At 32.7% G+C, this 25,631-nt stretch overlaps 9 protein-coding genes and 1 non-coding gene across 10 annotated transcripts; 7 read left to right on the top strand and 3 right to left on the bottom strand.

Moving 5' to 3' along the window:
* Positions 1-480: 480 nt before the first annotated feature.
* CCT7 (chaperonin-containing T-complex subunit CCT7) lies at positions 481-2,145 on the top strand (the record flags this gene model as incomplete). Its single annotated transcript, XM_064860912.1, has 1 exon — positions 481-2,145. The coding sequence occupies one exon, from the start codon at positions 481-483 to the stop codon at positions 2,143-2,145; it is 1,665 nt and encodes a 554-aa protein (XP_064717929.1).
* A 210-nt stretch (positions 2,146-2,355) lies between these two features.
* On the bottom strand, positions 2,356-2,967 carry DID2 (Did2p; the record flags this gene model as incomplete). The annotated part of the gene is made up of 1 exon (XM_064860911.1): positions 2,356-2,967. One exon carries the CDS (start codon positions 2,965-2,967, stop codon positions 2,356-2,358), a length of 612 nt encoding a protein of 203 aa, XP_064717928.1.
* An 865-nt stretch (positions 2,968-3,832) lies between these two features.
* On the bottom strand, positions 3,833-4,795 carry DAL80 (Dal80p; the record flags this gene model as incomplete). Its single annotated transcript, XM_064860910.1, has 1 exon — positions 3,833-4,795. The coding sequence occupies one exon, from the start codon at positions 4,793-4,795 to the stop codon at positions 3,833-3,835; it is 963 nt and encodes a 320-aa protein (XP_064717927.1).
* Positions 4,796-6,288: 1,493 nt separating this feature from the next.
* Positions 6,289-6,364, bottom strand: PWA37_004421. The gene has a single exon. It is a non-coding gene; the product is annotated as a tRNA-Val (tRNA).
* Positions 6,365-7,010: 646 nt separating this feature from the next.
* On the top strand, positions 7,011-7,964 carry PWA37_004420 (uncharacterized protein; the record flags this gene model as incomplete). The annotated part of the gene is made up of 1 exon (XM_064860909.1): positions 7,011-7,964. The coding sequence occupies one exon, from the start codon at positions 7,011-7,013 to the stop codon at positions 7,962-7,964; it is 954 nt and encodes a 317-aa protein (XP_064717926.1).
* An 85-nt stretch (positions 7,965-8,049) lies between these two features.
* Positions 8,050-11,424, top strand: PWA37_004419 (uncharacterized protein; the record flags this gene model as incomplete). The annotated part of the gene is made up of 1 exon (XM_064860908.1): positions 8,050-11,424. The coding sequence occupies one exon, from the start codon at positions 8,050-8,052 to the stop codon at positions 11,422-11,424; it is 3,375 nt and encodes a 1,124-aa protein (XP_064717925.1).
* Positions 11,425-12,938: 1,514 nt separating this feature from the next.
* On the top strand, positions 12,939-14,175 carry PWA37_004418 (uncharacterized protein; the record flags this gene model as incomplete). The annotated part of the gene is made up of 2 exons (XM_064860907.1): positions 12,939-13,264; positions 13,959-14,175. The coding sequence occupies 2 exons, from the start codon at positions 12,939-12,941 to the stop codon at positions 14,173-14,175; spliced, it is 543 nt and encodes a 180-aa protein (XP_064717924.1).
* Positions 14,176-14,626: 451 nt separating this feature from the next.
* Positions 14,627-15,094, top strand: PWA37_004417 (reverse transcriptase family protein; the record flags this gene model as incomplete). Its single annotated transcript, XM_064860906.1, has 1 exon — positions 14,627-15,094. The coding sequence occupies one exon, from the start codon at positions 14,627-14,629 to the stop codon at positions 15,092-15,094; it is 468 nt and encodes a 155-aa protein (XP_064717923.1).
* A 1,841-nt stretch (positions 15,095-16,935) lies between these two features.
* On the top strand, positions 16,936-21,747 carry SPO14 (phospholipase D; the record flags this gene model as incomplete). The annotated part of the gene is made up of 1 exon (XM_064860905.1): positions 16,936-21,747. One exon carries the CDS (start codon positions 16,936-16,938, stop codon positions 21,745-21,747), a length of 4,812 nt encoding a protein of 1,603 aa, XP_064717922.1.
* A 715-nt stretch (positions 21,748-22,462) lies between these two features.
* On the top strand, positions 22,463-24,346 carry SET3 (histone-binding protein SET3; the record flags this gene model as incomplete). Its single annotated transcript, XM_064860904.1, has 1 exon — positions 22,463-24,346. One exon carries the CDS (start codon positions 22,463-22,465, stop codon positions 24,344-24,346), a length of 1,884 nt encoding a protein of 627 aa, XP_064717921.1.
* Between the last annotated feature and the right edge of the window lie 1,285 nt (positions 24,347-25,631).

Raw genomic sequence — 25,631 nt, 5'->3', positions numbered from 1 at the left:
ATGTATAAATATGTGTGTATCTGCGTATGTAGATTGGATAAATCTATAAATCGAGCTGTATATAGATATAAACTCTTTTTCTTCAGCTGTTTGTATAGATAAGGCTTTCTTATCCTGTTTTAGTGGCACTCTGTATTTTCGTATGCTATTCTTTGGAAATTTCTTCACTCTCTTTCTCTTGCAATGTTTTAGTATTGATGGTGAATTTTCCTTTACTTAATTCGAAAAAAAAAATGAAAAAAAAAAAAAATAAAATCAAAATTAGATAACGAAAAGGTTAGTAGAAAGACACACTATATGTATATACTAGAAACTTTCACTCGCAGTTACACGCAAGTAGTTACATGTTTGAATTAACCTCTATATTAAGAGTTGTAGTAGAGTTCTATAGTTGAAAGAGTAATATTTTAAACATTATTTGTTGTACGTTGGATTTCAAAAATTAAACCAAGAGTATCTAAACTTTGTAATTAATTGAAGATGAATTTTGGTAATAGAGTTCCAACAATTGTGGTTTTAAAAGAAGGTACTGACGCTTCTCAAGGTAGAGGTCAGATAATCTCTAATATTAATGCATGTATAGCTATTCAAGAGACATTAAAACCTACGTTGGGTCCGTTAGGGTCGGATATTTTAATTGTAAGTTCTAATCAAAAGACAACTATTTCTAATGATGGTGCCACTATTTTAAAACTGTTAGATGTCATTCACCCTGCTGCAAAAACATTGGTTGATATTTCTAGGGCACAGGATGCAGAAGTTGGGGATGGTACTACTAGTGTCACTATTTTAGCTGGGGAGTTGATGAAGGAGGCAAAACCTTTCCTTGAAGAAGGCATTTCTTCTCATTTGATTATGAAAGGGTATAGAAGAGCAGTCAAATTGGCTACCGAAAAAATCAATGAGTTAGCTGTTGATGTTTCTAAAGAGAACTCAAACACTAGGGAATTATTGGAACGTTGCGCAAGAACTGCAATGAGTTCTAAGTTGATTTACAAAAACGCTGATTTTTTTGTCAAAATGTGTGTAGACGCAGTTTTAGCTTTAGATAGAGACGATTTAGATGACAAACTGATTGGTATTAAGAAGATTGCGGGTGGTTCCATGGAAGAGTCTATATTTGTGGATGGTGTCGCCTTTAAAAAGACATTTTCCTACGCTGGGTTTGAACAACAACCAAAAAAATTCATCAATCCTAAAATTTTAAGTTTGAACGTAGAATTGGAATTAAAAGCTGAGAAGGATAATGCCGAAGTCCGTGTTGAGCATGTTGAAGATTATCAGGCTATAGTGGATGCAGAATGGCAGATCATTTTAGATAAGTTGAAGCAAATTGAGGAGACGGGAGCCAATATTGTTTTATCTAAGCTGCCAATTGGTGATTTAGCTACTCAATATTTTGCCGATAGAAATATTTTCTGTGCAGGTAGAGTCTCTGGTGATGATATGGATCGTGTTATTAAAGCAGTTGGTGGTTCTATTCAATCTACCACAACTGATATTAAGCCAGAATACTTAGGTACATGTGATCTTTTTGAAGAAATGCAAATAGGTTCAGAACGTTATAATTTATTTAAAGGTTGTCCAAAGGCTAAGACATGTACATTACTTTTAAGAGGTGGTGCTGAACAAGTTATTGCTGAAGTTGAAAGATCTTTACATGATGCAATTATGATTGTTAAAAGAGCTTTGCAAAATAAAGTTGTAGTTGCAGGTGGTGGTGCTATTGAAATGGAGATTTCTAAATATCTAAGAGATTATTCCAAATCAGTTGCTGGTAAGCAACAATTAATAATCAATGCATTTGCTAGAGCTTTGGAAGTTATTCCAAGACAACTGTGTGAAAATGCAGGCTTTGATGGTATTGAAATTTTAAACAAGTTAAGATTAGCTCATAGTAAAGGTGAAAAATGGTATGGTGTTGATTTTGAAACTGAGAGTATTGGTGATAACTTTTCTAAATTTGTATGGGAACCTGCCTTAGTTAAAATTAATGCTTTGAATAGTGCCACAGAAGCAACTAATTTAATCTTGTCAGTTGATGAAACAATTACAAATAAGGAAAGTTCTAGTGCAAATGCTAATATGATGCCACCACAAGGAGGTAGAGGTAGAGGTATGCCAATGCCAATGCCAATGCGTTAATTCATATAGAAACAGGAACATAAAATTGTTACATAAAATACTGTACATTAATTATTCCAAAAAATTGAATATCGTGCGTATATGTAAAGATTATATAAACGGTATACTCGCATAACGTATTTTCTTTTTCTGTAGACATATTGATGTAAAGCTTTTTATTCATTCACGAACCTTATAATAATATGGAGCTTGAAACAGCCCAACATATAGTTATCCACGTAAAGCTTTTAATTTTTGAGCTAACTTATCTTCTCTTTCAGTGTCAACTGTCTCCATTGTTTGAATATCGGGTAGTTGATCTGTTTTAGCTGATTGTCTCAATTCAATACCATTTTCATCCGCTACTTTGTTCATTAATTCATCTACTTTGTCATTATCAACCATCATAGCATCTGAACTAATGCCCATATTTTCATAGACGTTCACGCTTGTATCTAAATCTTCAAACTGAGATTCAAATTTATCCATAACCATAGTAATTTGTTGTAAATTCATCCCTGCTAATGCCTTATCCATACCTTTGCATACAGAAGCCATAGATTGAGAAACGTTTCTCATAGTCACGGCAGTTTGAACTCTGGAAGCCACAGAATCCACACGAGATGCAAGTTTCAATAATTGAACACGTTCATTTTTCTTCCGTATAGCATTTGATGCATACAGTCTTGCAATTTCTTCATTTTCATTTAGTATCTTTTTCAATTTATTAGTTTCCGCAATCTCTTCTTTATGTGCTTTTTGTGCTTGTTTCTTTAGTTGTTTAGAAGTAAATTTTAATTGAAATAAAGTGTTTTCTAATCCATGAGAACCTCTTGGTAACATTTGTATTCTTATTATCTTGTAGTATGGTTTCTATTACAATTATGTATTTGATGGTGTGAGTAAATAGGACCTCTGCAAAGCTATTCATTTATGAAGCAAAGTGTTGTACTGTTCAGTTCAGTGTGTTCCCCTGCAACAGCGGTTTTTTATTGATTTGTATTTTCAGGTTTTTTTCGGTTTTTTTGTATTAAAGGAATTTCACCGTAAATTATTTCTTACTTGTGTTTAGAGATGCAGTAATAGGATATAACGAAAAGAGAGCAAGAAAAGGTGTTGGTAGGCAAGTAGATAGGATATTCAAGTGTACAGACTGCATTCAATGCGATTATATAGTATTACAGTCGTACAAAATAAAAAAAAGGAGATAATAAAAAGGGATGTTGAATATAAAAAATAACAAAAGGATTAAGAGAATTAGATACGTATAATATTACTAATTCAATAAGCTATAATAGTAATAACAACCACAACAATTATATGAAAATATGAGAATATGAGTATATGCTAGTTATGAACTAATTATATTGCAATGTGATTTAATTTCAATTATATGTTGATCGTAATAGAGCTTCTAAATTCTGGCATTTCTCTTCCATTCTAAATATATAATTTCTATACAAATCAGTAACTAACTCAAGTTCTTGTATACGTATCTGCAATTTTATCATATTTTCTTCATTACTTAAATGTTCTGAAAGACTGAAATTTGAATTGTGAGTTGATATCAAATGCTTCTGAAATTCCATATCACTCTCTAGGAAACCGCAATTTTCAGGTTTATGGTTTGTGTTATTCTTGATGTGATGATCGGATGTTGTCAGATTCTTATTAGCTAAAACGGATTTACTGTTTTCAAAATTATATTCTAGTAAAGAAGGAATAGATAATGAGTTACTTTTACTCGATTTTTTTCAAATTTTGATGGGTATAAAAGCCTTCTTGAGTTGAAATAATTTTCTATTTCAGATTGTATTGGTTTAGGTCTTAATAGAGGTTTAATACTCTTTGTAGTTTTTATTAGTGATGCTGGCCCAAGTTTGTTAAAATTTTGATCTCTAGTTAAAGAAGTTTTAAATCTTTTTACTGAATCAAAATCTCTTGAAGATAAAATTTCCAAATCTCTCATATATTGTTTGGATAGTGATTTACAGAAATTATCATTGTTATTATTCCAAAAAGGATGATTTGATTGGAAATTTAATTTAAGTATTTTATTAACAACACAGTTTTTATTATGACTATTGGACTTTCTATTTCTTGATTTTATTACATTTGTTTTTAAATTTATGGGTCTTGAAGTTCCATGCAATTTTAAAAATAACCCACACGCGTTACATAAGGTGTTGCCATTTTTATTCCGTCCCCATAAAGGCGTTGTGTCTGTTTTACAATTATGACATATTGAACTGGAATGGACGTTATCCTTTTTGATGGAAATCGATTCTGTCTTTGGAGGAATATCTTTTTGTAACGGCTGCTGTATATCATTAACATCTAAATTATGATCTAGAGAGAAGCTTACATCAGACATTGTCTTTTTATTAGTGTCATTTTCAGTAATATCCTTTTTAATGTCGTTAAAATTATCTTTCTGTAGAATTGAATGGATTTTTACTGTAAATATTGTGGGTGAATTATCTATCAATCTTTTATCATTGGAAGGATAAGTCACATTATAGGTCTCAACTTGGTTCAACTTTTTTTCTTGTTTTTGCATCTGTTTTTTGGAATATGAATCTTCATTTCTATGTTTATCATCATTCTTATTTGAATTTAAATCATTTTGTGCTATAGAATTGTGATTAGTGAAAGCACGATTGCAATTCATTGGTCTAGTTGTATTTTGTTTTTTATCTGATCTAGTTTGGTTTTTTAAATTCACTCAATTGTTAGTTAGCAATAAGTTAATAATAAGAATTTAGTCTTTTTTTCTAGTAAAGAATAAAGATAATTAACAGCAATTTGAAAATTAATTGTACAGTCATTATCCTGTAAGATTGTGTCATTGTATGTGGTATTTCAGAGAGCTAAGGATTGAATTAATTTTCTTGGCTTAAATATTACGTAAAAATAAAAGATACATTTAGTGTCACTTTCAAATCTTTTTTTTAACTATTTTACTTTCATTTTCCAGAACAATTTATTTAAGATGAGATATTGTTGATAAGCAATTGATAAGGGGAAAAATGTAAAAAACAAAAAGAGAATGAAACTACGTAGAAGGATTATGAAAACAAAATATAGTAGTTTTTGGTGCCTCTTGGAACTTGAATCCTCCTTTTTTTGCCACTTTGTAGTTATGTAATATATGCTTTTCGATACGAGTAATACGAGTGTGTTGTGAAGAGCACAAGTTCAATTTCTATTTTTGTAAATGTAGATATAAGAAGACAAGATCTTGTAATTTTACCGGAAAATACATTGCTGATTGTTAATATAAGAAAATAAAAAAATTTTAAGTAATTGTATAAATTAAGTATTAATTTGATAATGTATTGTGAGCATATGATAGATGAAAAATCTTCATAAATATGCGTTAAAGAATACAAATAAATTGGAAATAATTTTACAGTTTCATAATTTTTGCTACGCTTTATAGATGTATATATGTAAGGTATATAACCTTTATAGGGACAGTTTTATATGACTTTAAATATTTTTTTGTAGACAGTCGGTTATTAAACATTATTGATTCCACTTTCCTCTTACAATACTGGTGATTTTTTTAGAAGAAAACTCCGAATTTCTCGATCAAAAAAACAAAAAAAATGAAAAATGAAAAGTTCTCCTTTAAATGAATACTTTGTCGCATGTTGTTATCTCTATGTATTATTTATATACTTTCATAATTGTTTATTTCATGCAACGAAGAGAATGGAAGGAATTTTTCTTATCTCTATTTACATTAATTATAATATGGTTCATAGTAGATGAACTCAGATATAAGAGAAATACATACTAGTATTCTTTTCCCAGAAAACTATATATGACATGTCATGCATACTAATATGAAAGGCGTATTCTGGATAAATCAATATACAGATAGGCATAATATGAATACTGATAAATATGAAAAAAAAAAGTAGCAAATTTATCAACAATCAAGAATTTAGAAGATTGTCTATGATGACACCTAGTAGGAAATATCAAGCCCTGACATTATTATGGACAATAAGGAGGAATTATCTATTTACTTTAGTATTTTAGAAGAGTATGTCTCTCGTAATAGGTTTTCATCTATTACACTTACTATAATTAAAACAAAATTACACTACTTATGTACCTCGTATAACATGATATTAAAATATTAATTTTCAAAAAATGATTTCGCCCAGGATCGAACTGGGGACGTTCTGCGTGTTAAGCAGATGCCATAACCAACTAGACCACGAAACCAGGTATTTGTTGTCTTTGTTGTGGAATAGAATAGTTATAACCATCAAGATTACATAAGATCCTGAATGAATCTAGAACCAATTAGTGTATTAGTAAGCCATACATGTGCTACAACATTAGATGCTGCATAATAAAAAGATTGGATTACATAAGATCTTGGCAAATCTAGAATTTACCTATTGTTTTATTAAGTCCCACGTGTATTACTAATCACCATGATTAGAGAATTGGGATGCAGTTCTAATCCAGTAGTGCACCTAAATTAATATAATAAATTTTAGGGTTTGAATCAGTCAAGTCATTAATGTAGTAATCTGAATAATCGATCGAGCTCCAGAAAACATATAAAAGGACAACGTTTTCAGGAGATAAAAGATCATCTTCCATAATCGTTTCTTGTAAATAATTTATATATTATGTATAAACAAAATAGAACAAGCAAGTAACAAGTCAAGTAACTTCGAATAAGTACATTAGCTCGATATAAGCCGCTTAATATATAAGACCGTTTTAGTAATTATACTATCGACTATAGTTGATTACTGTCTCGATTATTTGAATTACTATTAATATTATTTGCGCTTCCCTGGAATACACAAAGAACTTCACCACACCATACTACAACAACTGGTAGCGTTTATTTCATCATGTCCTCGAATAATTTAAATATGAACGAATTTTTAGACGCTATTGATGCATCTACGGCTACAGAACATCATACCACCGCACCAACCACTACTCCTGCTCCAACTACTAACCTAACCGCTGACCCTACTTCTGCTCCTGCTCCAGTCCCATCCGATTCCAAATACTACAGTACTGCTCCAATGCGCTTCTCTGGTCGCTATGATTTATTTAAACTACCAGATTTCCTTGTTACTGTCGAAGCACAACTTTATGCTCGAAACCTCCAAACAGATGTGGATCGTATAGCTTTTTTTGGCCGAAACTTAACTGGACCCGCTGCTCAATGGTATGTCCAATGGATCCGTAATCATGACCAACATTCCTATGAACAATTCCTTGTGGATTTTAAAAATAAGTTTATTGGTATGATCGACCCTCATGCCATCCTCAATGCGTTCCAACGCTTGAAGGAAGCTACCGTTGGCATTGACGCTTATAATCAAAAGTTTTCACAACTATTAGCTTTGATGCCTCCAAACATTTGGACTCCCAAGGGAGAATTACTTTTTTATTATCGCGGTCTTACTCCTGATACTGCCCGTATGGTAGCTCTAGCTCGCCCTACCACTGTTGATGCTGCTATGGAAGCTGCCAGTGAAACAGTTTCCATCACCAACCGTTCATTTCCTACCTTCACCACCTATGATATGGATGGAGACATCCATATGACCGCTGCTCTTAACCCAGTCCCTATGGACTCTACTACTGATCATCATCCTCAAGTTGCTGCTGTTTATCGTTCACACGGAAGAGGGGGCAGAAAGGGAAATCACAAATCTTCCCAAGCAAACAAACAACCAATTAAGCGTCCCTCTCGTCAATATTGTATTGATCATGGTTTATGTTTCTATTGTTACAAGCCATTACACCGCTACAGTGACTGCCCTAACCGTAAGGCGAGCAGTCCCAAATGAAAAACAATTCCACAACAACACCGTCACACTAGCTCCCATCGTGTCCGCTCCCCATCCACTCGTAGGCAACAGTTGCCAAATTAAAATGTTTATTAAAGAAAAACCTGTCAATGTTTTAGTGGATACTGGTTCCCCCACATCATTTATTAGAGCCGATATTGCTGACAACCTCAAGTTAACACGTTCTACCGCTCCGCCATTCCGTTTTAGAGGTGTTGTATCATCCGAATCGTCATACACTAACGAATCCACCGAAATTTTACTTGAACTCGATGACATAAAAATTAAAACACCCGTATACATAACTGATGCTATTACTTTTGAAATCATAATAGGACACCCGATTATATCATCTCACCCGCTGCTCCACAAGATATTAAATAACAAGAAACCGGTCCCTGAATACATTGTATCCGTACTTACCGAGAATGATACCGAAGAATTAGATGTTGAAAATGCTGCTGCTGTGTTTGCTATAAAGATTTCTGAAACAGATACAGATGATCGATTTGATAAACTACCTCGCTGGTTAAAAGAGAAATATTCTGCTACGGTCCGCGATGATTTACCACCTAAGAAATTCGCTGAACCTCCAAAGGTTGAACACGAGATCGAAATTAAGCCGGGTGCACGCCTGCCTAGAAGACAGCCATATCAGACGACACCAAAAATAGAACAAGAGATAAACCTGATCGTTGCCGACCTTCTCGAAAAGAAATTCATTGTACCCTCCAAGTCACCCTGTAGTTCACCAGTGGTTCTAGTTAAAAAGAAAGATGGTACATATCGTTTATGTGTGGACTACAGAGCTCTAAATACTGTGACAATCAAAGACCCGTTTCCATTACCTAGAATCGACAACCTATTGGCCAAGATTGGCTCTTCAACCATTTTTTCAACTTTGGACCTCCACTCAGGGTATCACCAAATACCTATGAAAATGGACGATCGTTTCAAAACCGCTTTTGTTACTCCTAATGGAAAGTATGAATATACCGTCATGCCGTTTGGTCTCGTTAATGCTCCAAGCACGTTTGCTCGTTATATGGCTGATTTATTTAGGGACTTACCATATGTCTGTGTTTACCTCGACGATATTTTAATTCACTCCCGTTCCGTTGATGAACATTGGAAACATATAGACATCGTATTGCAAAGGTTAACTCAAGAAGGATTAATTGTAAAAAAGAAAAAATGTAACTTTGCCGCTAAATCTGTTGAATTTTTGGGATACACTATCTCTGCTAATAAAATCCAACCGTTGATCTCGAAATGTGCAGCTATAGAACAATTTCCCACTCCCAGAACAATTAAAGAAGCTCAAAGATTTTTGGGTATGATAAACTATTATAGACGCTTTATACCCCGCTGCTCTCACATCCAACAACCGATTCAGGATTACATACATGGTAAAAGTAAGTGGTCGACGGATCAAGATGAGAGCTTTAACACATTAAAGTCACACCTAATCTCAAACCCAATATTAGTCTCCTTTAAACACGATGGTCATTACAGATTAACAACCGACGCTTCAAAGAATGGATTAGGTGCTGTACTCGAAGAAGTGAATGAGCAAGGAAAAATTCTCGGGGTCGTGGGTTATTTTTCAAAAACTTTACAAGGCGCTCAAAAAAATTACTCTGCTGGAGATCTTGAACTCCTAGCCATTGTCGAAGCCTTATCACATTTTAAATATATGCTTCATGGCATGCATTTTATATTGAGAACAGACCATATTAGTTTACTAACGGCACAAAAGAACAAAGAACCCTCTCGTAGAGTAATTAAATGGTTAAATGAATTAGCCGAATATGATTTTAAACTAGAATACTTAGCAGGTCCAAAGAATGTAGTAGCTGATGCTATTTCCAGAGCAGATTACAATATTGCTGCTATTGAAGATGCTGCCGTCACATTAGATCCGAAAAATTGGTACGAAGAATACCTAGCTGACCCATTATGTGCTGCCTGTTTTGTTTATATTACCAAACTTGATACAAAAGACTTACCCATTTGCAACTCATCATTGTTCAAGAAATATATGAAGAAATTGAACTTATCAAGAACCTTTCGCCATTGTTTTACAATTAATGACAATATTATTTACTTTAAAGAACGCTATGTTGTTCCCGACGCTAAACGAAATGAAGTCCTTCGAATATATCACGACCATGGCCTTTATGGTGGTCATTTCGGTTCAACCGTTACATACAATAAAATTGCAAGTCGTTATTATTGGCCAAAATTACACCACTCTGTTAATGAATATGTCTCTTCCTGTATACAATGCCAGTTGATTAAATCTCATCGCCCTAATAGACAGGGCTTATTGATGCCTTCTGAAGTTCCCGAAGGTCGATGGTTAAATATTAGCATAGATTTTGTATCTGGTTTACCTAAATCAGAACAAGGTAACGACATGATTATGGTTGTAGTCGACATGTTTTCAAAAAGAACTCACTTAATTGCTGGTAGTTACCCATTTGATACTACTTCCGTTATTAATGCTTTATTCCGTTATATTTTCGCTTACCATGGATTTCCATATTCCATTACTTCAGATAGAGACCCTCGTTTTACCTCTACAGAATACCAAGAAATGGCAAAAAGGTTGAATATAAAATTGAAAATGTCCACAGCAAATCACCCACAAACAGATGGTCAAACTGAACGTACAATACAGATCCTTAATAGGTTATTAAAGACTTATACTGGTAACAATCATAGACAATGGGATCGTTTACTTCCTCACATCGAATTCGTCTATAACTCTACTCCCAATCGCGTAACCAAGACAGCTCCTTTTGAAGTAGATATTGGATACATCCCTAATGAACCAATCATAGTTACAGGAGATGCTGTTTCTTCCCGTCATGATTCAACACAAGAACTAGCCACAAAGTTGAAAGCACTTACTTTACGCACAAAAGATTTCTTAACTGAGAATCAGATCAACATGGAAGTTACACATAACAAAGGGAGGAAGGAAGTTACCTTTGAAATTGGTGATTTTGTACTGCTACATCGTGATGCTTATTTTAAGAGAGGTCAATATCTAAAGCTACAACCCATATACGTTGGCCCATTTAAGGTAGTTAAGAAAATAAATGACAATGCTTACGAATTAGATTTACCTTCGACGAAAAAGACTCACAGAGTTATTAATGTTGAGAAATTAAAACCGTTAAAACGTAGAAAAGACCGCTATCCAAAAGATCCGCCTAATACTGCTGCCGAAAGGAAATTAAGAGTACATGAAATTATTAATGTAGTCGGTTACGATAAAGATAACAAAGTGTTTTATTGTCATATGGAAGATGTTGATCCGACTATTACAGTAGAATATCCAGTAGAAGAATTTAACTTACTCCCAACAAATATTGGTCAATCTTTAATTGACAATTTCGTACAATTATGGAAACAAGGTTCCCAAGAGAGAGAGGAAGATGTTGTGGAATAGAATAGTTATAACCATCAAGATTACATAAGATCCTGAATGAATCTAGAACCAATTAGTGTATTAATAAGCCATACATGTGCTACAACATTAGATGCTGCATAATAAAAAGATTGGATTACATAAGATCTTGGCAAATCTAGAATTTACCTATTGTTTTATTAAGTCCCACGTGTATTACTAATCACCATGATTAGAGAATTGGGATGCAGTTCTAATCCAGTAGTGCACCTAAATTAATATAATAAATTTTAGGGTTTGAATCAGTCAAGTCATTAATGTAGTAATCTGAATAATCGATCGAGCTCCAGAAAACATATAAAAGGACAACGTTTTCAGGAGATAAAAGATCATCTTCCATAATCGTTTCTTGTAAATAATTTATATATTATGTATAAACAAAATAGAACAAGCAAGTAACAAGTCAAGTAACTTCGAATAAGTACATTAGCTCGATATAAGCCGCTTAATATATAAGACCGTTTTAGTAATTATACTATCGACTATAGTTGATTACTGTCTCGATTATTTGAATTACTATTAATATTATTTGCGCTTCCCTGGAATACACAAAGAACTTCACCACACCATACTACAACAGTCTTCATTGTGGAATAGAATAGTTATAACCATCAATATTACATAAGATCCTGAATGAATCTAGAACTATTTATTGTCTTAATAAGCCATACACGTGCTACAACATTAGATGCTGCATAATAAAGAGATTGGATTACATAAAATTTTGGCAAATCTAGAATTTACCTATTGTTTTAATAAGTCCCACGTGTATTACTAATTCCCTAATGTACCTGAATTAGTTTAATAAATTTTAGGGTTTGAATCAGTAAGGTCATTAATGTACAAGTCTGAATAATTGATCGTGTTGGAAAATGAGAGTTTATTACTATCATTTCCATAAGAATTATTTTTAATTAGTTTTTCTGTATATTATGTGGTGTACGGATATACCATAATATCAGGAAGACATTTTATTTTCCACCAACAGTATTTTTCAGAGATTCGAAAAGAAATGAAAATCTTAAAAGAAGAGTCAAAGTAAAAAAAAGAATTTATACCGTATATACTATATAATAAATATATACATGTATTTAGTATAAAATACAACAAGCATCTATAATTTAATGATGTCTACCATTAACATGGACGCTAAGAGCTCCAAATTCCAACAGATCGAGCTCAAGAAAACATATAAAAGGACAACGTTTTCTGGAGATAAAAGATCATCTTCCACAACCTTTTCTTGTAAATAACCTATATATCATGTATAAACAAAATAGAACAACAAGCAAGTAACAAGAAGTAACTTCGAATATATATATTAGCTCGATATAAAGCCACTCAATATATAGGACCGTTTTAGTAATGATATTATCGCCTATAGTTGATTACTGTCTCAATTATTTGAATAACTGTTAATCTTATTTGCGCTTTCCCGAAATATATAAAGGATCCGATCACTTCATATTACAACAACTGGTAGCGTTTATCCTGCTATGTCCTTAAATAATTTAAATATGAACGAATTTTTAGACGCCATTGATGCATCTACAGTCACGGAACATTATACCACCGCACCAACCACTACTCCTACTTCAACCACTAACCCGACCTCTGATCCTACTTCTGCTCCCGCTCCAGTCCCATCCGATTCCAAATACTACAGTACTGTTCCAATGCGTTTCTCTGGCCGCTATGATTTATTTAAACTACCAGATTTCTTCGTTACCGTCGAAGCACAACTTTATGCTCGAAACCTCCAAACAGATGTGGATCGTATTGCTTTCTTTGGCCGTAACTTAACTGGACCCGCTGTACAATGGTATGTTCAATAGATCCGTAACCATGACCAACATTACTATGAACAATTTCTTGTGGATTTTAAAAATAAGTTTATTGGTATAATCGACCCTCATGCCATCCTCAATGCGTTCCAACGCTTGAAAGAAGCTACCGTTGGCATTGATGCTTATAATCAAAAGTTTTCACAACTATTAGCCTTGATGCCTCAAACATTTGGACCCCCAAGAGAGAATTGCTTTTTTATTATCGCGGGCTTGCTCCTGATACCGCACGTATGGTAGTTCTAGCTCGTTCTACCACTGTTGATGCTGCTGTGGAAGCTGCCAGTGAAACAGCTTCTATCACTAACCGTTCTTTCCATACTTTCAACACTTATGATATGGATGGAGACATCCATATGACTGCTGCTCTTAGTCCAGTCCCCATGGACTCTACTACTGATCATCACCCTCAAGTCGCTATTGTTCATCGTTCACAAGGAAGAGGGGGCAGAAAGGGAAATCAAAAATCATCCCAAGCAAAAAAGCAATCAAATAAGCGTCTCTCTCGTCAGTATTGTGTCAACCATGGCTCGTGTTTTCACTGCTACAAACCATCACACCGCTACAGTGACTGCCCTAACCACAAGGCGAGTAATAACCACTGATAACTAGGAACAATCCCATAATGACACCGTTACACTAGTCTGCTTCTCATCCACTCGTAGGCAACAGTTGCCAAGTTAAAATGTTTATTAAAGAGAAACCTGTTAATGTTTTAGTGGATACAGGTTCCTCCACATTTTCCATTAGAGTCGGTATTGCTAACAATCTTAAGCTAACTTGTTCTAGCGCTCCGCCATTCCGTTTTAGAGGTGTCATATCATTCAAATCTTCCTATACTAATGAATTTGCTGAAATTTCACTCGAACTTGATGATATAAAGATTTAAACACCCGTATACATAACAGATGCTATCGCTTTTGAAATTATAATTGGGCATCCGATAATATCATCTCACCTGCTGCCCCATAAGATATTGAACAACAAGAAACCCGTTCCTGAATATACCGTATCTGTAATAACAAAAAATGGTACTGAAGAATTAGATGCAGATAATACTGGCGTTATGGTTGCTATAAAGGTTTCCAAAATTGGTACTGATGATCGTTCTGATAAATTACCCTGCTGGTTAAAAAACATTTTCCGCCACGGTCCGTAATGATTTACCACCAAAGAAGTTTGCTGGATTTTTAAAGGTCAAACATGAAATTGAAATTAAACTTAGTGCATGTCTACCCAGAAGACAACTATACCAAACTATACCAAAGTTAGAACAAGAAATAGACCTAGTTGTCGCTAATCTTTTCAAAAAAAGTTTATAGCCCCATCAAAACCACCATATGCATGTGAACTATAGAGCTTTAAATACCGCAACCGTTAAAGACTCGTTCCCATTATTCAGAATTTACAATATACTAACTAAGATTGACTCATCAAAAAATTTTTCAACGCTAGATCTCCACTCAGGTTATCATCAAATACCCATGAAAATGAATGACTGTTTTAAGATTGTTTTTGTCACCCCCAATGAAAAGTATGAGAATACCGTCACGCCGTTCAGTCTTGTTAATGATTCAAGCACATTTGCTCGTCGAATAGACGATTTATTTAAGGACTTACCATATGTCTGTGTTTACCTCGACGACATTTTAGTTCATTCCCGTACTTTAAATGAACATTGGAAACATCTAGACATCGTATTGCAAAGGTTACAACTAGAAGGTCTAATTGTAAAAAAGAAAAAATGTAACTTTGCCGTTAAGTCAGTTGAATTTTTAGGATACACTATCCCTCCTAATAAAATTTAACCGTTGATTTCGAAATGTGCAGCTATAAAACAATTCCCCAAGCCCAGAACAGTCAAAGAAGCTCAAAGATTTTTGGGTATGATAAATTATTACAGACGCTTTATATCCCGCTGTTCTCGCATACAACAACCGATTCAGGATTACATACATGGTAAAAGTAAGTGGTCGACGGATCAAGATGAGAGCTTTAACACATTAAAGTCACACCTAATCTCAAACCCAATATTAGTCTCCTTTAAACACGATGGTCATTACAGATTAACAACTGACGCTTCAAAAAATGGACTAGGTGCTGTACTTGAAGAAGTAAATGAGCAAGGAAAAATTATAGGTGTCGTAGGTTATTTTTCAAAGATATTACAAGGCGCTCAAAAAAACTACTCTGTCAGTAATTATGAACATTTAGCCATCGTCGAAGCATTATCACATTTTAAATATATGCTTTATGGCATGCACTTTACGTTAAAAACAGATCACATTAGTTTATTAACCGCACAAAAGAATAACGAATCTTCTTGTAAAGTAATTAAATGGTTAAATGAGTTATTCGAATGTGACTATAAATTAGAATACTTAGCAGGTTCAAACTTGAGCAGGTATTAAGACTAAAAAATTGTGCAGACTTACTTCCCTTTATTGTAAGCATCCATAATAATGGTAGTTTTTTTTAAGCGTCAGAAGGCGTCGAACGAAGATATCATGCGAATCAACCATTCCAAATAAACATGTTTTTGAAATCGACAAACGAACCGACTATACTAGCGTTATTTATGGAAACGGATCTATTGAACAAATCATTGAGCAGCAGGTTCAAATAAACTATAGCTAAAGAAAGCAATACGATCAACACCAGTTTGGATATCATTATAACCAAAGAAACGGATAGGAGTGGTATTTTGAAATTTCAATTTAGGTGGGGACACGGGGTGGAACGTTGGAATCAGAAACGTTAGATACATCAATATAACTGAACAATTTATTCATATTCGTATTAATGTTCGAGGACCCATCCAATTAGCCATCATTAATTGTGGTAAAGTGGGGTGGTATATGGGCTGTTTAACCCGATCAAGGAAGCATGGTTGCATCCTACGAATGCTATAATTGATTCAAAGATAAAACAGAGGTGGTGTTTGCTTTATTAGAGAGCCTTCCAATAAAAAAACTATTCTATTTTGATGGAATTTGGAGTTTTTAACGTTTATTTCAATGGGGTCAAAAACATCATTAAGTTTCAGAGGCGTTGTTTTTTCTTTGTTGGAAAATGAAAGATTTTTTGTTTTTTTGGTGCGCCCCTGTGAATTTCGAACAAATTTTCAATTTGTTCAATTTTGTTTTTTTCATGAAAAAAAAAAAATAAATAATTTCCATTTGGGGAAAAAAGAGAAAAAACAAAACAGTCCTGGACTTTTCCACACACTAAAAGAAAAAAGTACGCGACGTATATCGAAATCATCTCTATTTGATCGTTTTATTACTGTTTATTGCCGTTTGGAGTATACATAGAAAAATATTATCAACACATTTTAAAGCCGGCCCGGACTTCTTAAAGACAATCCGTCAAATGGGCATGGCTCTCAAGTAGTAGAGAATTTAAATACATATACATATATATGTTATACTTGGGTTATACTTGGGTCAAAAGCTTTAACATTTAAACCAGTTTAAGTTTTTCTTAAAAGTTGATTATCGTAGATACCTACAAACTTCTTAAAAAAAAATTAAAAGAAAAGGACAAAGAAAAGAGAAAAACGATAAAGGTCGATTCAAATTTTGAAAGAATAAATAAATGGAGTCATCAGATATAGATGGCAATACCAAACTGATAAATATAGATTATAATGATAATAAATGATAATGATAATGATAGGGATAATGTAATTGCACAAACAGTAAGTAACTCCGCACCCATTTTAAAAGAAACAACTAATCTCATCCAACAAACAGATAACCAAGTAAACACTGCTGAGGAAGTAAATGAAACAAACGACGAAGAAGCTATTTTGAAAAATTTGGCTCCACAAACTTTACCTAACTCGATATGGAAACGAAGAAGTGCAGGGTTTAATATCGGTAACATTCAATTTCCTACGTCTCCAGTACGCCAAAATTCATTTCAGAAACTAAAAACTTTTACTAGCCCTATCTTTAGTAACAATGTAAATAATAGTCAACAGCAACACCACATTGGAAACGTTAGAAACGCTGGTACAAATGATATACACGAAAGTAATACCTGTAAAAAATACGGTAATTTTGATAGAAGGATACCCTCATTTGTCAACAATATTCAAGAACTTGGAAACACCTTGCGAATAACTCCAAGAATTAGAAATAGTGGAGCTTTTTCCTTCAAAGAGAGAAAAACACCCCATCCAATATATGCACCAGATGATCAAGAATTGAGAACAAAAAGACTTGCTTCTGATTTAATAGCATCTCTTTTGGCCGGTGGACCTGCTTCACTGTTTGCAGGGACAAACTTTCTTAAGGATTCACATGGTCGTAAAAGAGTTCCTATTTTGCTTGCAATGTTAGATGTTAAAATACGGCCTTTAAAAGACATAAACCAATATGTAAATTATGAAGAAGAAAACGATGACACTGAATTATCCAGAAGAAATACTAGTAGGCGGCAGAGTGACACTGGAAGTATCATATCGGCTAGGTTTTTTAGAAATAGGATAAATGATATAAAGGATTTGAATACGTACAGCAAGAAAAGATTATTTGAAATCAGTCTTGAATATGGTATTGATGATTACAGATCAAAATGGAAAATAATTAAAACCTATGGTTCTATGATGGAATTGCATAACCGATTGAAAGCCTTGAGTATTCAATATGCAGTTCAAGATATATTGAGTACCGATAGAAAGGCTAGACTCTTATTACCAAAATTTCCTCATAAAAAGAAAAAAAGTTCGCACGATAGCAAATATAATGAAAAGGATCCAGGTGTTGGAATATCCTCAAGAAATTCTATAGCATCTTCGGAATTGTCGGTGTCTAGTACCTCCTTGAATTCTCAATTGTTATTTGATATCAACAATGTACATCTAAAGCATTTAGAAGACTTGATAAATGAACCAGATGATTACGAGCAACCTATGGAAAAATTGTTGGAAAGATATTTTCGTTTGCTAAACCTTGCATTATGCCTAAGACCTGAAGCAAATTTATTGATTCAGTATTATGAATTTTCAACAATTAGTAATTTGCTTTCATATGAGGAAGGCTATAAAGGGAAACAGGGTATTTTAATGAACAGTACTTCTGCCACTGCACAAGGTTGGAAGGTTCCATACTTGACTAAAAGTTCAGTAAAGGAAATAGTTCAAAGACACACAACTAAGTGGTGTCTAATTAGAGATTCTTATATTATGTATGTCTCTGATATATTTTCTACTACTCCCCTTGAAGTGTTTTTGTTGGACTCAAAGTTTAATTATACATTCAGTGGTGATGATTCAAAAGATAAACGAAATATTAGCATGAACAATGTAGATGATGATATGGAATGGGACTTGGAAAAAATAAAGAAAATTTCAACTAATCTATTTATAAAATTAACTAATGCTGAGAGAAAGTTGACATTTCTTTGTAAGTCTGAGTTATCCATGAGACTTTGGGTATCATCAATTGCTAAGATGACAAGAAATTGTATTTGGGTTGGTCCTAAAAGATTTGATAGTTTTGCACCTGTTAGAAAAAATGCATTTGCTAAATTTCTAGTTGATGGAAGAGATTATTTTTGGTCGTTAAGTTTGGCACTATTGGAGGCAGAAGATGTAATATATATCCACGATTGGTGGTTATCTCCAGAACTTTATTTAAGACGTCCTGTTTCTGGAAATCAAGAATACAGAATTGATCGAATTCTAAAGAAGAAAGCCGAACAAGGTGTTAAAATATTCATTATTGTCTATCGTAATGTTGGTAAGACAGTAGGAACTGATAGTCTTTGGACAAAGCATTCTTTTTTGACATTACACAAAAATGTCTACATCATAAGATCACCCAACCAATGGAGGCAAAATATATTTTTCTGGGCTCATCATGAAAAATTCACTGTGATAGATAATACAATAGCTTTTATGGGTGGTATTGATCTTTGTTTTGGAAGGTATGATACACCAGAGCATGCTTTGAGAGATGATAGTCCAGATATTAAACAACAAATTTTCCCTGGGAAAGATTATTCAAATGCGAGGGTAAGCGATTTCATTGACTTGGATAAACCTTTTGAATCAATGTATGATAGAAATACGGTATGTCGAATGCCTTGGCATGATGTACATACCATGATTATTGGTGAACCTGCAAGAGATATGAGTCGTCATTTTGTTCAACGGTGGAATTATGTAATAAGACGTAAAAGGCCGAGTAGACCTACTCCTTTATTACTGCCACCAATAGATTTTTCAAAAGAGGAATTACTTAATTCCCCTCTTTTTCAATCTTTGAAGGCCGAATCGACATGTGAAATCCAAATACTAAGAAGTGCTGGTAATTGGTCTTTGGGATTGAAGGAAACCGAGCATTCGATTCAAAATGCATATCTTAAGTTAATTGAACAAAGTGAGCATTATATTTATATTGAAAATCAATTCTTTGTTACTACTTCTTCATGGGATGGTGTAATCATTGAAAACCGTATTGGTGATGCTATAGTCGATAGAATTATAAAGGCTCATGTAGAAAAGAAAACTTGGAAAGCATTTATTATTATCCCGTTAATGCCAGGTTTTGATTCCCCAGTTGACCAACCGGGGGCTTCAAGTTTAAGAGTTATTGTTCAATGTCAGTATTGCAGCATTTCAAGAGGGCCAACCTCCATATTTGGTAAGTTACAAAAGCTTGGAATTAATCCACATGAATATATACATTTCTTTTCACTTAGAAAATGGTCGACGTTTGGTCCAGATAATCTTCTAAAAACAGAACAGTTATATGTTCATGCAAAATTGTTGATTGTTGACGATAGAAGTTGTATAATAGGAAGTGCAAACATCAATGAACGGTCACAGTTAGGTAATAGAGATAGCGAGGTTGCTGCTATTATAAGAGATACAGCTACTATAAAATCTAAAATGAACAATAAGTCTTACGTAGCAGGCAAGTTTCCTTTTGAATTAAGGCAAAAATTAATGAGAGAACATATGGGATGTGATATAGATTTGGTCGATATTGTTGAGAGAAAATTTAACAAGTTAAGTAAATTAGCAACTCTTAATTATAAAACGTTAAATACATTAACTGATACAGGCGTTAGGGAAAAAGACCTTCGTGATTCTGCTTTAATAGAACTTGCATATAGAGAAGTATTTGGGTGCTGTTACAGTCCAGCATGGAAAGAAAAATATGGTATAAATTCCAATAAAACAGATACAGAATGTTATGGAGTTTACAAAAGAGTTAAAAATGATACTAGTACAGGTATATATGAAAGAGAACTAAATTTAAAGGACTTCGGTTGTCCATCGGCTATACCTAGTATTAAAAAATACAGAAAGAAAAAGGTACATTCTTTCAATTATCGGGCGGGGATTGATAACACCGGGGTAAAAAGTAACAAAGAGGTTAGTAAGGATCCAAGATTGACCAACAATCATGAGCATGAGGACGATGTTAATGGTGATGGTCCTGATGAATGGAATAAAGTAACAGACGAATTTAAAAGTTCAGTCACAAAACAATTACAAAAATGGGCAAAAGCTTTAATGACATTTAAAAAAACAATTACTGAAAATGTAGAAGGTGAAGAAATTGGTAATTTGTTCTTACCATTTAAAGAAGATTTGGTGGCTTATATTAATGATGAATCGGTCTGTAAGGAAGATAAATGGGACATGTTAAAAAGAATTCATTACTTGCAATACCTTAATCATAAAGAAAGTTCGGGAAGGAATCTTAATGAGTTATCCGGTATTAAGATTGAATCAGATTCAATTACTGAAAAATCCAATATTCAGGAGTTTTGTACTGATAATGAAGATAATAGAGATGAGGAGTTAGAAAATCTTTTAAGAAAACAGTTGCCTTCAAATATTTATTACAGAGAAGAAAGGGCTATAGACAGCATATTAAATCTTAATTTTGTAGATCCATATTCATTTAGTGACCCAATATGTCCTGAGTTTTTTGAAGATATTTGGTTTTGTACAGCCGTTAAAAATACAACAATTTTTAGAATGGTATTTCATTGCCAACCTGACGATTCTGTTACGACATGGAGAGCCTATAAAAGCTTCAATGCAATGTACAATGCGTTTGAAAGAAAACAAACTACGAAGAAGAATATTGATCCATCAGTAAATTCTGAAAAAAACAAATCAATAAAGAGTGGAACTACTATGGAGAAGAATCATGACGCCAAAAGTACTTTGAGTTCTTCAAATGATGAAGGAAAGCAGGAGAATACAAGTTCTATAGTCCTTAAAGAAAGAGCTAATTTTCCATCATACCACTTAAACGAGCTTTTTACTGGATATAATGACCCAATATTTGACAAGCAGGATGCACTCAAATTATTAAGAAAGATTAAGGGTCATTTGGTACTTTTTGCAACTGAATGGTTATCTGAGGAAGTTGACTCAAACAATTGGTTTTATAATGCAGATAGATTGGTTCCAATAGAAGTTTACAATTGAAATTTATTTGCTCGACCCATAGATAGATAATTTTTTTGCATACATATATGTTTATAAAGTACGCTCTACTATTATTTTAAGTATTTTGCATTTTTTGTTCCAGCACTTTGATCTGACTCAAATGAAAATACAAAAACAGTAGAAAAAGAAAAAGGAAAAATATTGGAGATATAATTAAACGGTTGTGTAATATCAAAAAGTTCAATTAATAAAAAGTTGATATATGTTTTTAAATAGAACCAATTGTTTCTGTTTAGTATTTATTACGTATTAGCTAATCGTTCAAGGTTCTGTCACATATATGTATGTATTAGCCATTATTTATTTGAAAATAATAACGTATAAATAGACTGAGAAGAATATCAACTATAAACAAAACATTGAACTAATTAAATATTTAAATCAAGATACATCAACTTTATAGGTATTTGTAAATTAGTTGTTAAAAGAAAAATGGAAATATAAGTAGAAACAAAATATAAAGTCAAAAATATGAATAACTAATATTACATTTAATGAAAAGCCACGAGCTAAAAAAATTCTTCAAATGGAATAATTTCATAAGTGGTCTCAGCTAACATAATAATGTCACATGCAATATCATATTACTAACACACAGGAAGCATCTTAAACCAATTTTGGTTTAAATAAACAAAAACCAATTATTAAATCTAGACATCGTAATTAATCAATATCAGGCAAAAGTAATACAACAATGGGAGAAACAGAGCAGAAGGAGGAATGGTCAGTTCCAGACTCATACATTGTAGATCCTGATGCTGGAATAATAACATGTGTCTGTGGTTATGATGAAGATGACGGATTTACAATACAATGTGATCATTGTTTTAGATGGCAGCATGCAATATGTTACAGCATTAAAGACATAGATTCAGTACCAGATAATTACCTTTGTAATGTATGTAATCCAAGGAATATCGATATAAAACTAGCAAAACAAATACAGAGAAAACGATTTTTTTCATTTTCTTTAGAAAGTGATGCGAAAGATAATGATGCAAAAACTAATAATAAAAAAAGAAAGAAGATAGAAAGCAGTGAACCATCTAATATTGGAAGTAAGAATGGGAGTATATCTCAAAGAGATGGTGTAAAAGAGACCAAAGTTGAATCAACTCCCCCATACGACCTTATACGAAAGAAAGAACATTTAATTAATGCAAAAGATGCATTTCCAGCCACATTTATTGCTATAGATAATTGTTCTTTGAAGGATTCATTAGTCAAAAAATTTCTAGCTTTTCATAAAAATGATTCATTTATTTTGCCGTTCAAAGAAACTAAAATAGATAATAATAGTACAGAAGTGAGGTCATATTCATCCATTGTCTATTCACGAACATTTCCAGGTTTTAATAAATTGGGTATTTTTGCTACAAAATTTTGTTCAATGGGGTCTCTTATATGTGAGGCAACAGGTGAATTATATTTTAAGAAGCAGTACCTAGAAGATTCTAAAAATCAGTACCGGATATGGGGGATGCCAAAAAGAAAAGTGATATTCCATGATGAGTGGCCAATAGTTATTGATCAACGGTTTTGTGGGAATGAAAGTAGATATCTACGAAAGAGTTGTAAACCCAATGTAGAATTGGTGACGGTGAAGTCTTCAGATGGATCTCTATCGTTTTGGTATCGTGCTACAAAGGATATTGAAGAAAATGAAGAGCTACAAGCAGGATGGCAATGGAATAAGAAACACCCAATATTAAAATTGATTAAAGATGATACCAATATTTCAGATTTATCTAATGATGAGAAAAGTATTTTATTAGAATCAATTGATGCCATTTTAAGTACTTGTGAGTGTGCATGTGGTAATAATAACAAACAATGTCATATTTTTAGAGTTAAGAAAATAATTAATACGTACTGTAAATCCATTCGTTCTAAAATGAATGTAAGATATAAATTCAATGAGGTAATTAGCAAATTAACATCGCACCAGAAAAAGAGGGAACCTCCAATACTTCAACGTTTGGTTGTTGACAATAAGTTGCAACAAGAAGAATTTGACAAGTTTTTAAGTAAATTCTTTTCTGATCAAAACGAAACTGATCTATCAGCTATTGGAAAGTTGAATAAAAGTCATATTGATACTGTTTTAGCATTCAAAAGAAGACGGTTTTTAACAGGAAATATACAACAGACTAGACATCATCAAAAAAATGGTTTTTCAAAATTGTTACATTACAATGAAGATAAAGTAGATAATATTAATGAACTATCTACACCTATTGAATTACTGGTGGATATTTCTGATCTGGATAATGATAATAATAAGAAAAATGAAATTCAGAATATCAAATTTGCTAATTCTACTTCTTTCAAGAAATTGAGTTCAACGGGTATTTCTCCTGCTGTAAAAGATACATTAAAAGAGCATGAGATTGTTGGGACTTTACAACAAACTAGTGACATTATTTCTAGATCATCAACCCCTTCAATTATGACAGATAGTACAGAATCAACGATTGAGCCAACACAAGATGTTCTGAACTCTCAGCAACATGTACAGACAATAAGATCCAAAAAGAAATTATCATTTGCTGATTATAAGAAAAAATTAAGCAAATAAGAGAAAAAGTTTGCTGTGCACAAATTTACAATAGTATGATTGAAATTGTTTCCTAAAAATATTTACTAGTATAGTCTTTATCTTTTTATGAGAATCATTATTGTGATGACTACCTAGTTTCAAAAATCATAGACTTTCACTTTTTTTTCTACAAATTCAGTTTTTGCAATGAATTGGATGTGTTATGATTGTTCTATACAAAGAGATTTATTCAATAAAAAGCAGAAGTGCCCGGATATGTATATATATGTATATATATGTATATATAGGTACTATATCCTTTACATATTGAAAATGTAAGTAGTGTATATTGTAGAAGAGATTATTCGTAGAAAAATCTCTTTAATATGGACGACAGTTTAATGTTGAAAAAGAACATTTAGGTTTTACAAACCAAATAATTTGAAAAGAAAATCCTGATTTAGAAATTTTATGTTGGATGTAGACACACTATGACTTAAAATTTGATATATTGATAATTTTAACGCATTCTTCAACAATAGTAACAGTGTACAAAGCTTTAACAATGTCCTTTCTCTCTTTAAGTTGTTTCAACTCTAAAATTTTATTATTTTTGTTTATTGTTTTACAAGCCTGTGTAAAATTTTAAATTGCAAAAATAGTTTTTTTCCCCGGAAATTTACATAATCTAAAACAAAATATATATACAACTGATTAAACATTCATTCAAATAATTAGAAATCTTACTTTAAAATAACGAAAAATTATTACAAATGGAGCCTCGATTACACCTGGCAACAAAGTTTATTAATTGATGGAATGTCTAACCCCCCCACATTTTAGTCAATGTAATAGGTTTATCCTTTTTAGTATGGCACAATTTTCTTCTAATTAACTAGACCTCCTCTGTTGCTTTTCCTTTTGGAGAAGAAATAATTTACAGAAGAGTAGATTAAAATATTTAAAGCCACGCCAAGAAATCACTCTTATATAAGCTTATATTTGTATATATTCTGTTTATTCTCAATGGATAATAATTTTACAAAGTATCAAAAATAAATGACAATCCAATATCCAACTGACTTATAATAATAATAACAGCATATTATGAAAAGACATCTACCCAAGAAAATTTACAAAAATAATTTAAAAGTATCTTTTATATAAGTAGTGTTTATTAGCTTCAATGTTTTATTTTCTCGTAAGTACCTTTTTAAATATATCATAGACAAAGTTTGGCGAATTCAATTAAGATTTAGCACATTGACTAGAACGTTAATATTTTTAGAAACCCTATCAACGATAGATAACACTTCCCTTTGTG

The sequence above is a fragment of the Arxiozyma heterogenica genome (assembly GCF_036370985.1).
Source record: "Arxiozyma heterogenica strain weizmannii chromosome Unknown scaffold_5, whole genome shotgun sequence".
Taxonomy (NCBI): domain Eukaryota; kingdom Fungi; phylum Ascomycota; class Saccharomycetes; order Saccharomycetales; family Saccharomycetaceae; genus Arxiozyma; species Arxiozyma heterogenica.
The sequence above is the reverse complement of the archived record's forward strand: the minus strand, read 5'-3'. Positions and strand labels throughout refer to the sequence as shown.